This window comes from Tamandua tetradactyla, chromosome 2 (genome assembly GCF_023851605.1).
Source record: "Tamandua tetradactyla isolate mTamTet1 chromosome 2, mTamTet1.pri, whole genome shotgun sequence".
Classification (NCBI taxonomy): Eukaryota; Metazoa; Chordata; class Mammalia; order Pilosa; family Myrmecophagidae; genus Tamandua; species Tamandua tetradactyla.
The window spans coordinates 200,568,962-200,587,463 of record NC_135328.1 but is presented as its reverse complement, the minus strand read 5'-3'; the positions used below and the strand labels follow the sequence as shown (position 1 = coordinate 200,587,463).

Genomic DNA, 18,502 nt, shown 5'->3' with positions numbered 1-18,502 from the left:
TTCCCGGATTTGTATTTGCTAAATCTGGTTAACTTCAGGGACAGGGGACACAGGGCTGAAATGACTTGGCCTTTGGCCAGTGGAGGTATGAACCTTAGGTTCTTTCCCTCTTGGCCTCTAGGTGGGCAGACAGGGCCAGGAACACCTGCTTCTCCCATTCAGCCTTTAGCACTGTGGACATGACCTATTTGGGGGAAGGGTGGCCATCGCGAGTGAGGTTTGAGGAGCACTCTCTCGTCGGTTGATGGCCCTTTTGCCTAGGGGTCCACTATTAGACCTACAGTCCTATGAGTTTTAGAAGCTGGTTTGCTTTTCTTTCTTTCTCTTTTTTTCCCCAGATGACTAGGAAAGCAAATTTGCCTCTGGGAGGGCTGAAGCCACATCAGCTGGCACTTTATGTGACAACCGGCTGGGTTTCTGAGAACAGAATTCAGTGTGATTTCCTGGAAGGGGGTGTCGTGCTTGCAGCTAGGAGGGCAAGCAATAGCCTGAACGAGGGGTGGGAGTGTCCCACGCTCAGGCTCCTGGGTCTGGCCACTTGCTGAGCAGGACGGTCCCTGCGCTTCTGAGCAAGGACTAAAGAGAAAGAACTTGGTGCAGGGGTCTGGAGAAGGCCGCTGTCCACCTAGGCAGAGAAAAGGAGCCACTGAGAAAGAGAACTGGGCCTGGGGAGGTGGCCACACCAAAGACTGTGGATTTGAGGTGAGGTCCTGGTGCTCTCTGCCCTCAGAGTCCCTGTCCTAAAGCGGACGGTTGGGGCAAATGTCCTGGGTGAGGCAGCCCATCACCTGCTCCTGGTGCGCTTTGCTCCTTGTCTCTAACTCGCCGTGGCATCCCAGAAAATACCTACTTCTGCTGTGTTTCTGTGTCCTCCCCCTTCCCCCGGGAAATCTGGACCGCATCAAAGCGCCCATCACAGAGCAGGCTGCAGGGCCCATGGAGGGACAACCTCGCCACACCTGTCCTCCAGGGCCTGACGGTGTGGTCCGGCTGGAAGCAGCAACTGCCTGCAGGGAAAGGCCAGGTGGGGACAGAACCACTCGGGCCTTTAACCCCTCCTCACCTGGGCCTCTATCAGTCATCGCTGTTCCCAATTCCTGACTCTTTGGGGGGGACTCTGCAGCAGAAACTGGGTTACTTCTAGCTTTCCCCACTGGCAGTTTAGGATTCAGGTTTGGGGTTCCACTAAGTCAGTTTCTACCCATCAGTCTGCTTTTCTGCTTTCCAAATGTTGGTGATCTCCTTTTCTGTGCTAATTGTCCTTTTTGTTGTTTTTTTTTTTTTAAAAAAAGTCCCTCTGCCTTCATGTTAGTGGTGTTTCAGGAGAAACAGAGCTCTGTCTGTTTTATTTAACCAGAATTCACAGTCTAATTTAATCTTCACAACAGCTTCACAACAACTCCCCAAGGGGTTGGTATTATTATCCTCATTTTCCAAATAAGGAAACTGAGGTGCAGGAAGAGGTCCACAGAGCTAGTCAGTGGCAGGACCTGATGCCACCTAAGGCCATCCATCTCCAACGCTCTTTCCCCCATTTTACTCAGCTCTCCTTGTAGTGCCCTCTGCCCCTCCACATGAGTTGGCATCTTAGGGGGCAAAACCCCAGTTTGCCTGAAGGATACTTGGGGTACATCACGCCTTCAGCCTTCTCTCCATCTGAATTTATCCCGAGCCCTCCTTCTGTCCTAGCTGAAGTACTATGAGGGTGAGAAATTGTTTGTCAAATGTAATTAACAACTGGAAACGTCCTAAATGTCCAACAGTAGGCGACTGGGTAAATAAATTGTGATTTGTCCATTTAAACAAATACGATTCAGCTGTTCAGAAGGATGAGGTAGGAGAATATTTAATTTCATGGAAAAATGCACCTGACATATTGGTAAATTGAAGAAGCAGGTTTCCTAAACAGGAGGTGCGGTATCATCCCATTTTAACAACACCAACACATCTACATATAATCACAAATGAATTTAAAAGTAATTAACATTTGCCTGATCCTGTACCCCAGCCAATATCGAGTCAAAGGGAATTCCGTCGGCCCCAAGGAATGAGCTCAAGCTCCAATGCTTCAGTCTCATCTCCCCTACCCCGATTCCTTATCATCTAGAAGCTCCTAGTTCCCACCCTTCCTCTCTGGTGGAAGCACCCTATGTGCCTACCCCCCACCTCCAGAGATTAGAGGATTTCTGCCCCTGGAATACTGGGGTTGCTGAAAACATTTTAAATAGTCAAGAGTTTTCTTTTTCTTTTCCATGTGTGCCTCTGGGAAGGCCTGATTTCTTTTGTCTTTGGGAGAGGGCTTGCGTACATGCCGTGGGGAGATGGATTAGCTAAAGGGAGGGAAATGGCAGCCAGTGGTAACGCTGGAAGGAGAATTGCCCCACTGCCGACTAAATCAGGAAACAGAGATATGAAATCTAGCCACAGCCTGTTTTATGAGACACTGCTTTTTTCTGAAAGATTCTTTGATAAGGATAAAAATGGATTTATTCAGGGTGCCTTAGAAGCATGTGTTTCAAACTGAGGGTCGTTGGCCAGGCCTTCGGGTGTACTTAAAGGGCAGTTGGTCTAGATTGAGATGTACTGGAAATATAAATTATACACCAGAGATTACGAAGATTTGGTATGTAAAATAAAATGCAGTGTATCTCAGGAAGAATTTACGAAATAATGATTACAAGTTGAAATGATAATATTTGGAGTATGTAGGGTTAAATGAAATATATTATTAAAATTAATTGTTTTTTTTAAAAAATATGGCTACTAGAAAACTCATACATGTGTGGCTTCGCGATATCTCTCTTGGGCCACGTGGCATTAGAGGGTCATGAAGTCAATCTAGTTAATGCATCAACCAGGTTAGTGTTAGCTGTGCCGCAGTGACACACAGCACACGTTAATCTCTTGTTTAAACTTCCTGCATAATGCCACCAATCCGTATGTGCAGAAGGCTCTGCTGCCTGTAGCCGTGCCCGGAGCCAGGCTGATGTCACCTTACTAGAGGGAAAGCTGCAGGTGTGGAGGATATGGCCCCAGGTATTAAATGCTCTGGCCTAAAGGTGGCATGTGTGTTTTCTGCCCCCAGTTCATTGGTCAGCACCAGCACATGGCTCTACTCGACCACTAGGGGGCGAAGGCACTCCTACCGTGTGCATGAGAGGCAGAGGTCCGGAAATGCTGAGGGCAGAGCAAGTGACTAGCTCAGTTCCTATCAGCTTTTTACCTCCCCTTTAAAAGGAATAGAATAGAATAATAGAACAAAAAAATATATATGAAATATCAGAATGCATCCTTTTTTTTTTTTTGCATGAGCAGGCACTGGGAATCGAACCCAGGTCTCCGGCATGACAGGCAAGAACTCTGCCTGCTGAGCCACCATGGCCCACCCAGAATGCATCCCTTTTTTTTAAAAAAAAATTATGGTTGAAGCTCAATAAATATTTATGGAATGTTGAAAATTCTGTCTGGAAAGGGATCACAGCTATAAGGAACAGGTCTAGTTTGGTTTATCACTGTGCTTGTCCATTGGTTAACTCATTTAGGGTAATGTGGACCCATTTTACAGACAGGAAAACTGGCTCAGAGAGCTGAGTGAGCTGCACAAGTCTAGTTTGGTTTATCACTGTGCTTGTCCATTGGTTAACTCATTTAGGGTAATGTGGACCCATTTTACAGACAGGAAAACTGGCTCAGAGAGCTGAGTGAGCTGCACAAGTCACCCAATCAAGTGGCACAGCTGGGACGTGGGAACAAGTGATATAACTGATGGACCCCTCCTCAAACCCCAATATTTTTCCTCTTTTATTTATCACCTTCTGATCTTAAGCTTGTTGTGCTTTTAATAATATTAATGATAGCATTTGACATATACTGAAAAGACAAAAAAATTAAATTTAAAAAAATCATGTATTGAGCTTAGTATTATTAACATGTGATTTCATGGCCAAGGAAACTGAGACTCAAACAAGTGAGGTCCCACAGCTGCTAGGAGGCAGGAGTTGGGTTCCAGCGCAGGTCTATGCAAAACCTGAACCACATGCTCTGCTGGCAGTCTGGCTCCTTGGTCTTGTTCTAGAAAAAATTGAATGGCACAACAGATGAGGTTGGAGGGGACTTCCCATGATTTTTTGGTGGTGTGGTCTTCACCAGTAACAGCTGCCTGATGCCTTGGGCACTTCTTACTATACTGACCCCAGAAGGAAGAATAATTTGAGACCCTTTGTAGAATCTGGAGCCTCAATAACCCATGCACATTAAAAAACAGGCACACCAACCAACAAAAAGTTCTTGATATTAGCAAGGGGAGTCAAGTGACTAAATTAGTCCAGGGTTGCATTTTAAAGATACTATTTTATTTCTAGCTTTATGGGCCTTGATGTAGGTGCTTGGAAATGCGTTTTTATGAGATTCAAAGATATTTATTTCGCATGCCCTTTCAAAACCACCGGGAGCATAAATAATAATCACTAACAATTAGCTCTTGCTGGGTGTCATGCACTCAGCTAAGCCCACTGACATGGGTTATTTCATTTAATCCCCAAGTCCTGCAAGGCAAACCTAACCTTGGACTCCAGGAATGAGAAGGACCCTGATGCCTGTCTGTGCTGGAGGAAGTGGCTTCTGCTTCTAGGACTGAGATCTAGTCCCCACTCTGCCTCTGACTGCAGGTTTCTCACACGCTCTGATGCTTAGATCCTGTATCTCCAACGTGTCACCATGTTGCAGGGTCTCGAAACTCCTGAAGTAGTGCTATTTGAAATCCTATTCTTTTTTTTATTTTCAGGGAAATTTTTAATTTTAAAAAGATATTTTTAAAAAATTCACTACATCGTTATTCTGTGGTTTTAACTTCCAAGGTAACTGCTACATTCCTTTCCACCCCTTCATGGAGCTCCCCAAAGTTTCCTCTAGCATTCTCTCTGTCCCTCAACTCAGAGACTTTTTTTAAATGCAATTTTATTGAGATATATTCACACACCATCCAAACCATCCTAAGTATACAATCAATGGCTCACAGTATCATTACATAGTTGTGCATTCATCACCATGATCAATTTTAGAACATTTTCATTATTCCTGACAAAGAGATGAAAATTAAAAAACCCAAAACATGCCATACCCCTTAGGCCCCCCCTGTGCTGGTGTGAAAGGATTATGTACCCTAGAAAAGCCGTGGTTTAATCCTGACCTGTCTTGTGGAGGCAGCCATTTTTTTTTTTTTGATCCCTATTCAGCTCTGTAGATTGGAGATTTGATTAGATTATCTTCACGGAGATGTGACTCACCCAATTATGGGTATTAACTTTTGATTAGAGGGAGAGGCGATGCCACCCATTCCAGGTGGATCTTGATTACTTTACTGGAATCCTTTAAAACAGGAAACATTTTGGAGAGAGCCTCAGAGCTGCGAGAACCACGAGAGCCTATGCAGCCAGAGACCTTTGGAGATGAAGAAGGAAAACACCTCTGGGGAAGCTTCATGAAACAGGAGCCTGGAGAGAAAGCTAGCAGACGTCACCATGTTTGCCATGTGCCTTTTCAGTTGAAAGAGAAACCCTGAACTTCATTGGCCTTCTTGAACTGAGGTATCTTTTCCTGGATGACTGAGATTGGACATTTCTATGGCCTTGCTTTAATTTGGACATTTTCACAGGCTTAGAACTGTAAGCTTGCAACTTAAGAAATCTCCCCTTTTAAAAGCTGCTGTGTTTCTGGTATATCGCATTCTGGCAGTTAGCAAACAAGAACACCCCCACTGTTAGTAGTATTAGTGTGGTACATTTGGTACAGCTGATGACGAAATATTAAGATATTACAGTTAACTATAGTCCATATTTGCAATAGGTACATTTTCCCCATATATCCCTCCATTATTAACTCTTTGTAATAGTGTTGTACATTTGTTCTAGTTCATGAAAGAACTTTTTAATTTTTTTAATATTTGTACAGTTAAGCACAGTCATTGTCCACCACAAGATTCACTGTGTTATACGTTCCCATGCTTTAACCTCCAGCTTTCCTTCTGGTAACCTACATAACTCTAAACTTCTCCTTTCCACCACATTCACCCACAATTAATATTAATATTATTAATATTAATAATAATATTAATTATGTTCATAATAATGTGCTATTGTCAATTCTATCCATTTCCAAACGTTTAATATTCTGCACATATTAAGCAACTGCTCCTCATTCTCTAGCCTCATTCTATATCCAACTAGAAACTTTTGCCGTCTACTTTTTTCCAATCTTAGTGCTTCCAAGTTTGGGACCCTATGTGAGGTGGGGTTTGGGTTTTATTGTCCCACTCTCTAACAAGATCAACCAAGACTGCAGTGTTTCTCACTCGGTTCCACTAGTATGGTTTTTGTCATATCCACCTATGATTGCGTACTCATTTGTTGTAATTTCTTTAAATCTATTTACTCCTCTTACTTAAATTTATTTTAAAAGACAAGCTTGCATCAGTACCATATCTGGAAAACCAGGATCACACCATAAATAGAAGATAACTATAACAATAACTTTAAAAAGAGTGAAATAAAGTTAACAAATTCAGTCTCAATACTGTTCTGCCAAGGCCCTGAACCTGAGCCTGGGCTGTTGTAGTGAAAAAGCCGTTTGCCAAGGGCTGGAAGGGTTTTGAGGGCCTACTTGCCATCCACCTGTGGCTTTCCCTTGCTCTGAAGATTAAGAAAAGAACTGCAAGTGGAATAATTGTTTAGCCACCTGTTTCAATGTTATTTAATATTCTGAGGACAACTAACATCACCTGCTATAATATTTAGGAAATTGTGCAGTCATAAAAACAGGGTGGGTTTTGGAGTTAGGCAGAGCTGGATTCAAATCTCACTTCCTCTGCTTTCTGTATGACCCTGAGCAAATCACAGAGTCTTTTTGAGCCTCAGTGTCCTCGTCTGAACAATGGAGATCCTAACAGAACCCATGGCACAAGATCGTCAGAGGGTTAGAAACCCCACCTGAGCAGTGCTTATCACAGGGGCTGTCCACTCTATAAACAGGCTCTCCGTAAGCAGCCACTGTTATTAATATTCAGACAGGGACCATATTTTCTGAAATGAAAATAGGGGTTTGTAAAGTCTGATAAAGGTGAGTTTCATAGGGACCATAAGAGAGCATTTGAAATGGGACTATTCCTGTAAGCTTTGAGTTCAAAGGTTTAAGTTTGGGTTGATAGCTTGCTTGTGGCTAGGAAGTAAGGCAAGCATTGATTCTTTTCATCCATTGTATCACTGCATCACTTTTATCAAGGCCTCACCATGTACCAGATACTGTGCCTAGACATTTACAAATATTAGCTACTTGAGGCTTCACAACAGCCTTATGTGATGGGTACCATGTTTGTTCCCATTTCACAGATGAGGACACTGAGGCTTTAAGATGTGAGAAATTTGCCTAAGGTCTGCCTGCTGGTAGGTGGCAGAGCCCAGACTCAAAACTGACTCCAGGGTCCTCATTCTTACCACTCTACTCCCCTTTCTCCAGGATTTGAGAGTATCTGGCAATGCAAGATGCTGTGTTGGTTTGGGGCGGGGGTGGATCTAGAGTAAGTCCAACCCAGCTGCTGCTCAATTGGATGATGAGTGCAATGCTTGCTTCAGGCTCTTTATTGTCAATTATCTTATATAATTCTCAATATCATCTTTTAGAGGTGGGTATTCCTATTAACTCCATTTGACAGATGGGGAAATTGAGGCTCAGAGAGGTCAGGCAAGTTGCCCAAGATCAAGATCAACCACCAGTGTATGGGAAAGCCAGGAATCGAACCCAGGCCTGCCTGACTTCAGTGCCTCATCTCTAACCCGGGCTTTCTCAATCTTCGGCTATTGGCCATGTGATTCTTTGTTGTGGGGGTAGTGTGTGCATAGGATGTGTGGCAGTATCCCTGGCCCCTACCCAGCAGATGCCAAGAATACCCCCAATCGTGACACTCAAAAATATCTCCAATCATTGCCAAATGTCCCCTAGGGGCAAAGTCTCTCCTGGTTGAGAATCACAGCTCTAGCCACTAAGTGACCAATGCTAAGACCCTCAAAATAGCCCAGCTGACTACTTGTGCCCACTGCAGGCTGTAGGCTCAGGCAAGAAGAGCTGAAAGATCATTTTTATGATCTCTTTTGACGAGTGTAAGGTGTTCTCGGCTCTCTGACTCTGAAATGGGCCCCTGCTGCTTAGTGAGGTATTGACTGGGCCCCACAGTTCGCTGGGGTTAGCTTGGGATGGCTGCACCCCCTTATCTTGGGACTAACTGTGCTGTTCCCTGGGGCAGGCCCTCATAATCATCTCTCTTTCCCAGGTCAGATCTGTCCAGCAGCCATTAAAGAAGCGGCCTGATGATTATCTCTTGGCTCAAGCTTGGCTTTATCTCTGGTCTTCAATTTTAAATGGGACTAATGACCATTTGAGATTCAGAGTCTGCACCAGCTGCCCAGCACCTTCTCTGTACAGGCACAGACGCAGGTGCTTTGCATCCCGGGTCACTGCTCCCATCTCAGCTAATGTCCCCCGACCCCAGGCAGGTTAGAGACCCCAGGCATCATTGCGGATGCCTCCCTCTCCCTCACCATCCAATTTCAAGCCATGACCTATCAAACTTGGCTTCTAGACATCTTTTGGATCTGCCAGTCCTCCTGTGTATCCCATTTTCACTTCCTCTGTCCAAGCCACTATAAACTATTGCAATATCCTCTGAAACATGCTCACTTCCTTCCATTCCATTTTGCACACTGCAGCTACAATAACCTTTTCAAATGTTAATCTGAATCTCCGCCCCCGCCCCAACAACTTCTCTGCTGTTTTTAGGATTCAATCAAAATCATTAATAATGTCCTATAGAATGCTACAGGGTGGGCCCTGCTGATCCTAATCCCTACAGCTTCCTTTCTTTCCCCATTGCTCTCCCCACTGTGGACACACCGGCTTCTTTAGCTCTCAAAAGCACCATGTTCCCTCAATCCCAGGGCCTTTGCAAACGTGGTTCCCTCTGTCTCAGCACGTGCACCATTCTTCTTTACCTGGGTAACTCCACTCATTAGGGGAAGTCTCCTCAGATCGTGACCCCCTGAGTTCAGATCTGTCGTTGCATGTTCTGATAGTAGCGTGCCTCCCTCCTTCCTTGTTCTTATCTCAACTTACCTACTCATTTGGGGCCTGATTATTCATTTAAACTCATCTTTCCCATGAGACTGTGAGCTCTATGACTGGAACAGTGTGTCTATTTTTGTTAATCATCATATTCCTAATGCTTAGTATACTGCCTGGAGTGCAGTGCAGAGCGAGTAACTGTACGGTGTATCCTGGGAACACAGGCTCAGGCACAACAGAGGTTCTCAGCAAATGACCATTTTATTACTTATACAGTACAGAGGGTCAAAAAGAGTAGGGGAGGTATTTGTAGTTGGTTTCCTGGGGAGGACAGCTGCTTAGGTCAGGGTTAGTGGATGGTGTCTTGCTTTGCGTCGGAGATGAGGGACTCTGTGTTGTTTGGGTGCTGGATTTTATACACCCCAGGTGGAGGAGTTCCTGTCACTGAGTAATAAGCAAGTATCAAGCAATCTTTGTGCAGAGTTCCAGCCCCAGTAAGCAGTTAGAGCTGCATGTTCCCAGGTTTGGGTTCAACGTGTGGTCAGGCCATTCCATTTCTGGGTACCTCATTTTCCACATTTGAGACCTAATATCTCCCCCCAGGCTGCAAAATGGAAACACATCAAAACAACTACACATAAACAAGCAAAAGGGGGGAAAGAAGAGAGGTGGTCGAGGGTTGGGAAATAGCCACAAGTGTGACCATGACTTCCCCAGCACATAGTAGGTGCTTTATACATACTCTTTGAATGACTGAAAGAGCTCATCCAATTCTCCCAATAAACCTGTGATGACCTCATCTTAGGCGGTGCTTTCTCCCTGTAGATTCTGAAATACATACAAGGCTTGGGAGCCTGCCTGACTGCGTTTAAATGCCCCCTCTGCTATTTTCCAGCTGTGTGGTGTTGGGTGCATATTATTAGCAGAAGGAGTATAAATTCTGGGATTAGAGGGATCTGGTTTTCTCTCATATTTGCATACTATTCTCTGTGTGTCTTTGGATACGTCACTACACCCCAAGCCTCAGTTTCCCCATCTGTTAGACTGGAATCTCAAGGCCAACTTGAGAGAGAGCCATTGGGACGTGAGCAAAGCACTTAGCACAGTGCCTGGTACCTGGAATTTCCCTTCCTGATGGGCCGAATCTATCTATGTTGCCATTTAAATAAGAAACTCCCTGAAGGTGGGCTCCATGTCTTACTTGTTCACTATTGTATGTCCAGACCCTCTGTGCCAGTTACATAGGAGGGCTTCAATGAATAGTTCTTCACTGAATGAGCAAACCAGTGAGAACAGGGACCATGTTTTACTCATCTTTATGACCAGTTTGAGGCTAGCGTTTGCTGGCAGAACAAATAATTTTTTAAAAATGACTGGTTGTTTCCATTCCTGGTCCCACACGAGTTTCTAAGTAAAACAGAGAAAGTTACTTATTCACATATCCCAAATCTCTCTAAGCCTTCATATTCCTAACTGCAAAATGGGGCTCTTAATAGTATCAACCTCACAGGATTGTTCTTAAAAAAAAACGCACACAATATGTATGTCACACATAGAAAAGGTTAGCTATTTTTGTTCCCTCGGTTTTCCCATCCATGAAATGGGCATCCACTTACTCATTTATTCATTCATTTACTCAGCAAACATAGTGCCTTTATACAAGACGTGGCAGTTAGGACCGGGGCCATTAGAGGTGAGTAAGCCAAAGTCTCTACTTATCGGAGCTCAACGTCTGCTGTGGGAAGCAGTGCATCTGTGAAAACTGATGGAGGAGAAAACCTGGTGGAGGAGAACCACGGGATGTGCAAGGACCATGGAGGCCAGAGGTGCGGGGGCGGATCTCTGGGTTTCCGTGAGCTCATTCGGGAGATTCCAACAGATGATGGTATCATCATCTTCATGTCACTTGCCTGTCACTTGACATTGGTTTGAAATGAAACTGCACCCCACGGGCTCTGGTTTTTGTGGACATGTGCTGGCCCTTCTGATCCCCCACTTGCTACTTTGGCTTACTGAGCCTGCCCCGAAGACTGGTGGGAGAGTTAGAATCACAGTGGGAATCCAACTCAGGCAGGCATTTCCGTCCAAGACTCAGTCTTGTCTTCCTCTTCTTCTCCTGGGTTCTATTCCTCAGGGACTAAACGGTGACACCCCTGCATTCTCCATGTGGAACAATTCCGACGGTACCTGCAATGAAGGCAAGGTCCCCACCCAGTTCTTCAAAAACAAAGCTGTCCCTTCCTGAGGTGGGAGCTGGGCAGGAGGAGCTTGGGGGTTGGGGAGCAGGGGAGGTCAGGCCAGGTCTTTGGGCTCCTGCATACAAGAAGTCACATGCTTGTCTCTGATGTTCACAGCTGGCTTCAGGGAACTATTTCTGCCAACCCAACTCATGAGAGATGGAAATACCCAAATTAGAGTTTTACATTTAAGCTGGGTGTATCCATGGGGTTGGAAGAAACTGTTCATCTCTAGTGACCAAAATATTTGCATCCGTTACCCAGAGCAGTATTTTGTCTTTTATTTTGGATTGAAAGAAATATATAGGCCAGGGGTATTTAAATATGGGTGGGATGGAGTGGGGGGGGGGGGGGTGGGCTCTGCTGTCAGTGGCTCAGCCAGGGTTAGAAGAAAGTCTGAGTCCCAATGGGTTGAGCCCCAATGGGCTGAGCCCCTTGCTTTCCTCAAGGAGGAAGCAAGATTTACGAGGTGTGGCTGCTTGGCCGCTTCTTCTGTTGGGAAAGGCCTCCCTGCAGTATTTTCTGGTCTCGTCAATGCTGCATTTCATTTTAAATTGCAGCTGAAAGCAGATATTTTCCCTCTTGCCTATTACACCTCTTAATTTGTCTCTCCCTCTGCTGCTATTTGTCTCTATAAAGTGTTTTGCATGAAAGACCCACACAACACAATGTTGCTTTGCCTTGAGTTAGTTTTAAAGAGGAAGAGAAGACACAGAGAGAGCTGGATCTCTTTCCTTCCAAGGAGGAAGGTGTGAGAGCCTTGGGGTGAGACACACACGTGCGTGGGAGTATATGCTTGACAACTTGTACATGGGCATGTTTTTGGAGGTATCTTTTGTCTGACAGACGCTGCGGTCTATATGTGTATGTGTGTATGTATATTTGTGTATAAGCATTTGGGTGCCCATACCTAAAATAAGTGTATGTGTTTGTGTGCAAATGCAGAGCTGTGCACAGCTCCCTGTGTGCATATACACCTATACACAGAAGCACATACATGCACACACACACACACGCAGACATCTAGGCACATATTCCCCAGTGACTTGTGGTCCTCTGCCCACACACTCAGGGGTCCCTCTCTTTCCTTGCTCTCTATAAGGCTCTTGTTAGCAGCTCTACTTGCCCACGGGGTGGGGTGGGGGGGGTTGTCCCCATTTTGGGTTGTGGGAAAAGTCAGGGCAGAGGGCCTGCAGCGGGCCATGGAACAATGCCATGGCCGGGCCCAGCCGCGGTCACAGCTTCCTGGCTTTGCTCCAGCCACACGTCCCTTACGGCCGGCCACAGAAATCCCACCGCGGCTCCCACGGAAGCTCTGGGGTCCCTCAGCAGCCCCAAGGAGCGCGGACCACCAGCTCCTCCCAATCCCGGACAGGCACTGAAGGAGTGAGAGGGGTCACCCAGCGACGGGCAGAGCCCTTCCGAGTAGCCCCCTCCCCTGCCTCCTCTGGGTGACCAGCGACTAGAGTCCGCGGGCGGGGATGACAGGGGTCTCGATCGCTCCCAGCCTGGCGAACGCTGGGCAGTAACCAATGGACGACTGCGGCCCAACGGGGGATCTCTCCGAGGCAGCCAATGACCTCTCTCCGCTCTCCACCCCCGCCCTCGTTAGCCCCGCGCAGCTGGACCATTGGTGCTGGTGGGATGGGGGGGAGTGTGTGCGGCGCTGGCCGTTTGAGGGAGGGGGCGTGGCTTAGAGTGCCGTCTGCTCTCCCCACCCTCGCTCAGCCCCCGTACCCCCTACGCCAAGGCGCGAAGCCATTGGCCTTGCTGCGGCGCCGCGGGCGAGGTGGACCGCGGGGCGCGCGCAGGTGGGCGTGTCCGGAGGGCGTGGCCCGGCGGGAGGCGGGGCGGAGGGAGCTGTCGCAGTGAAAGCCCGAGCAAGCGAGCGGCGGCGGCGGCGTCGTCCGGGCGAGTGTGCGCGCGTGTGAGGCGCAGGCTCGGCAGCCGCGGCGGCTCAGCCTGCGGCGGCGGCGGCGGCGGCCCGTCTGGAGCGGCCGCTGCGAGAACGCCAGCTGCGGCGGGGGAGGCGCAGTCTTGGCTGCGCGCTCCGCGGAGCCGGCGGGGGCCGGGAACAGGTGATCCCAGCGGGAGCCCCGAGCCCTGCCGAGTTGGCGGGGCGGGAACCCGCACTCCCGGGCGCAGCTGCAGCTGCCCAGCCGCGGCTCGTCGCGGACGGCGCCCGGTTCGGGACCCGGGCCGGGGCTCGGTCATCCCTCGGCCCCTTGCCCCCGCAGGCTCGAAGTGCCTGCTCCCGCTGCCCGGCCTCTCCCCGATCCCGGGCGCCCGCTCCGCGGCGGAGCAAAGTTGTGGACGTGTCCCGATATCCCAGCTAGGGCGCTCTCGGACCCGGCCGGGTGGGCGCTGTCTCGGAGCGGGGCTGACGCGCCTGCTCCGCCACCGCCTGGGCCCCCGAGCCGGCCCCTCTGGAAACTGCTTCTGAGGCTGAAACTTTGGGCGCCGGCGAGTGCGGGAGGGAGGCCGCGGGGCTGAGTGCGGCTCGGCGCGGGGAACTAGGACGCTGCCCGGCCCGGCCTGCGGGCGCCGCTCAGCGCGGACAGCCTGGGCGCGGCAGACGGCATGTGACGGCCCCGGCGGCGGCCGCAGCGCGGGAAGGCGCGGGCCGCGCGGGCCCGGGCTGCTGCCGGGAGGGGCTGCGCGGCGGCCGGAGGACGGGCTGCGGCGCGCGCCCGGCCACTGCGGGCCCGGGCCCTGAGCCGTGTAGCCCGGCTCGCCCGGGCCCCGCTGAGGCTGCTGCGCCCCCGCCTCGTCGCGGGAAGTCTCGCTCCAAAACTCCCTAAACTTCAGGGGGCAGTCCCCGCAACCGCGAAACTCTCAGGGTTGGCAACCCTGCTGCGGGACCCCCGCCCCGGGCAGCTCCCCTCGACTCCCTCCTCTCGCCGTGCCCCCGGCTGACACGTGCCTGGACCCCGAAGGCCTCAGGGATCCCAGACGGAGCTGACCGTCCCCAGCCCCGTTCCAGGCCACGATGCTCATGAGGAAAGTGCCCGGCTTCGTCCCGGCCTCCCCGTGGGGGCTGCGGCTGCCGCAGAAGTTCCTTTTCCTTCTCTTCCTCTCCGGCCTCATAACCCTGTGCTTCGGGGCTCTCTTCCTGCTGCCCCACTCCTCTCGCCTTAAGCGCCTCTTCCTGGCCCCCCGGACCCAGCCGACTGGCCTGGAGGTGGCGGCCGAAGTCGCCGGCCACCCCCCGACCCGCGAGCGGGAGCCGCCACCCAACCCGGCCCCCGCGGCGCCGGCCCCCGGCGAGGACCACTCCAGCAGCTGGGCCGGTCTGCCCCGCAGGAAAGGGTGGCTGCGGCGCACCCGCCCCACCGGGCCCCGAGAGGAGGCCACGGCAGCCCGCGGCAATGGCATCGCGGCTCCCGGGCCCCGGGAGAGAAGCATCCCGTTTAGCTTTGATTTCGACGCGTTCCGGAGCCGCCTCCGGCACCCGGTGTTGGGGACAAGACCCGACGAGAGTCAAGAGCCCCAGAGCCGAGTGCGAGCCCAGCGGGAGAAAATCAAGGAGGTAAGGAACCCCCTCTGCACCCCCTCCACTTCTTCTGCACCAAAACAATACTCTCCCTCCAAAACAATACAAGACAAAATAACATAAAACAAGAAAACCTTGTGCTTCCATCTATTTCCACTGACCTGATTCACTCTTGGTGCCTGGTCTACTCTAGATCTTCTATGCACACTCTGAGCCCTCCTTTCTGCTCCCCAACTTCTCAACTTCTCATCCTCCCTGGACGCTTTCCACTAGGGGTTCAAGTAATCCTCCCCATCTCTGAGAGATGGTAGCTGAGCCCCTAGACCAACTTCCGGCCACCCCCAGACTCTGGTCTTCCCTGGTCAGTCCCCAGCCCCCTAGTGGGCTTGGGTCTCCCTTTGAAAAGTTGCTGGTGAGACTGGGGTTGGGTTTAGTGGGCAGCGGCTCTGCTTGCCACTGTCCACATTCCTTCTCACTGTGGCTCCTTAAGTCCTGACATCCTTGAAACTTCTGTAGGACCTGCTACCTGAAAACTCAGGGTTTGGGGGTATTTGGTGTCGTGCAAGTATTTTGTAGCCTAGCCAGCAACCTACAAAAACAGAAGATTCGTGCATTCTTGCTAACTGTTTTTGTTGAGCTTTGGAACAATTGTACATTCTTACGTGTGATACAGGAAGGAATGACAAATAACATGGGGGTGATTACAGGAGCTCCAAGGTGATTGGCTTAATAAAGCAGTCTTGGACTTGGGGATTGTACCAGGAAGGGGTTTTAGAAGAATGACTGAGTCTTAGTTGAGGTCTGAGTCTTAGTTGAGTCTGACTCTTGTCTGAATGCAACAAAAACAAATGCACCCTCACTGTGGCTTCAAGATGGTTGTCAGGTCACCACTGGTGACTATTTAGCTTGACCACTGTTAAAGCTTCCTGCCTGAGGTTTGTGCCCAGCAAGGCAGAGGGGACTGCAGTGACACCCCCAGGCCACAAGGGGGCTGTGGGCAAATAGTGGGCCAGGGTCACCTCCCTAGAAGGAACAGCATGCTCCCCCTTTCCCCGCAGTTCAAGAAGGAAGGGACTGCCTGTTTGGGGTTCTTGGTTTACTGCGAAGGGGTCAGCATACCCGCCCTGATTTCCAGGGGAGCAGATAGCAAGAGTCAGGACCTGCCCTAGCGAGACTTCCTCAGAGCCGGTGGAGAACTGGGTTGTTTCCTTCTCCTGGTCCAGACACCTCCCCCTCTCCCCCACTGCTTATCTCTGCTGTTACTCAACTGTTCTGTGCTAAGCCCCATTTGGAGCAATTTAACCAGCAATCACTGGTCACCTTGTGTCAAGCCACAAAAAGGCTGAGTCCTTGTTATTTGTGTGTGTGTGTATGTGTGCTCACGCATGCCCATGCTCTCAGTTTCCAAATTCTTGTCAAAAACTCAAAGGTTAATTGAAGGCTTAAACTTGTGGTACTCAAGAGAGGGGCATCCATTTCTTGCCTTCCTGTTAAGGATGCTTCCCTTTTCACTGATCCACCTGCAGCTTCTGTCTCAAAGCTTCCTCTGAGCACGTCACCCCTTTTTGCCCTCTGGTTCTCTCCTGAAATTACATATAAAGTGCATGCATGAAGTTTTCTTGGGGTGTCAAGAACTGACATCAGATTTTCAAAAGATCTCTGAAAGGATTAAGAATTAACCACTGTCCTCCTCAGAGGAGGTGCTTTCTGCATTTGCATCTAGATATGTGATCCTTTCTGAAGGCCTGGGGTCTGGGAGTGGCAGGAAGAGTGGGCTGGCTGGTGGGAAATTTGGCTCTGCCCGGTAAAAACAACTTCTTTTGCCAGCAGAGGCTGTGGGTGGTGACCTGCAGTAGTGGCTGCGGGCTCGCTGAGGAGCGTGGAGACTCTGTGCTTTGTAGATAGGTATAAAATAACATGAGGGGAGGGGGTCTATATTGGATGCCAGTTGTCTAGATCTTTCTATCTGGCATGTCCTGGCACCCCAATAGTACCTGAAGGCATACTTACATAAACTTGCAGTTGGTGTTCAGTGAGCACTCTCGTACTATCTTTTTTTAAATAAAAATATTAATTTTTAATCAAGCAATTAAAGAAAAGTTTTATTTTGAAATACTTTCAAACCTAACAGAACAGTTATAGAAATAATACAGTCCCTATACAGAGAACTCCAACATATGCCTCCCCCCTCCAGATACCCAGATTCACTAATTTTAGCATTTTGCTGTATTTGATGTATCATTGTATCAGTCCATCCATCTGTTAATCCACTCATTTATCTATCCACCTATGTCTTTATCAACCCTTTTTCTGAACATTTAAGTGTAGGTTGTATAATCGTGTTCCTTGAGCGCTTAACACTGCCATGTACCTTTCCTAAGAACAGTGGTATTCACCTTAAGTGCAGTTATCAAGTTCAAGAAATTTAACATTGATATAAAACTTACAGTCTATATTCCAGTTTTTTTCAGAGATCCCAGTAATGCCCTTTTCTGCTTTCTGTCCAATTGTTAGGTACCATCAGGAGAACGTTTAATTGTCATTGTCTCTTATAGTTCTTTCTTCCTTTCTTCAATTGTGGGAACATATAGATAACAAAATCTCTCCTATCTCAACCACTTCCAAGCATACCATTTAATGGGGTTAATCACAGTCACAGTGTGGTGGTACCTTGACCACCTTGCATTACTAAACCTTTCCGTCTCCCCAGACAGAAATCCTCCCCACTGTGCATTATCTCCTCATTCTTCCTGTGCTCCACCCCTGGCAATCCGTGCCCTCATTTCTGTCTCTATGAGCTTCCATATTTTCTTTGTAGTTACCATAGGGCTTAGGGTTACCATACAAATCTCGTTTGTTTTGATACCAAACTATGTTTTATTTTTTGACACTCAAACTATGTTCCTGTACCTCTTCATCCCCCCACCTTTATGTAGTTCTTATCATAAATTACACTTTTATACGTTATAAGCCCCCAAACAACTGGTTTATCATTATATGTTATGTATTTGCCCTTTAGATCCTGTAGGGAATAAAAAGCAGAGTTGGAAATGAAAAATACATTTATATTTACCCCTGTCATTACCCTTACTGGAGGTGGTTTTTTCTTCATGTGCCTTGGATCTGTTGTCTGTTGTCCTTTCCTTTTAATCTGCAGAACTCTTTAGCAGCCCACGTAGGGCTGGTGGAGTGTGAATCCGCTCAGCTTTTGTTATCTGGAAATATTTTACTCTTTCCCTTATTTTTGAAAGATATTTTTGCTGGACATAGGATTGATTGGTGACTTTTTGCTTTCAGCAATTTAAATATGTTATTCTCTTATTATCTGGAACTCCTAAGATAGGAAGGGGCTGGACTACATACTCTATTGTGGTTTTTTTATGTTTCCCTACGTATGAATATTTCTATATTTGTACATACACGTACAGAAGCAGACATGTGATATGTGTATCCTTGGGAATTTTGTGTTGTTGTTTTTTTTGTGTGTGTGCATGGGCCAGGAATCGAACCCAGGTCTCCTGAACAGCAGGTGAGAATTCTGCCACTGACCTAACTACCCATGCACCTCTACTGTTATGTTTTGAAGCCTATCTCTTCACACATCTTGAGTTTACCCTAAAAACGTGACAAATATGGAGCAAAGTTTTTGGTTTATCTGTTAACA

General features: G+C 48.4%; 1 protein-coding gene and 1 long non-coding RNA gene across 3 annotated transcripts in view; both read left to right on the top strand.

Annotated features, from left to right (window-relative positions):
- LOC143674708 (uncharacterized) overlaps positions 1-5,938 on the top strand; it is a 37,083-nt gene extending 31,145 nt beyond the window's left edge. For both annotated transcript variants that reach the window (XR_013171182.1, XR_013171181.1), the window contains one exon: positions 5,379-5,938. This is a non-coding gene — a long non-coding RNA (uncharacterized LOC143674708). The remainder of the gene's footprint in view (positions 1-5,378) is intronic.
- An 8,115-nt stretch (positions 5,939-14,053) lies between these two features.
- Positions 14,054-18,502, top strand: part of MAN1C1 (mannosidase alpha class 1C member 1) — a 143,609-nt gene continuing 139,160 nt past the window's right edge. Inside the window, exon 1 of the mRNA XM_077150773.1 lies at positions 14,054-14,874. Coding sequence (XP_077006888.1) covers positions 14,335-14,874 — 540 coding nt within the window. The 5' untranslated portion in view covers positions 14,054-14,334. The remainder of the gene's footprint in view (positions 14,875-18,502) is intronic.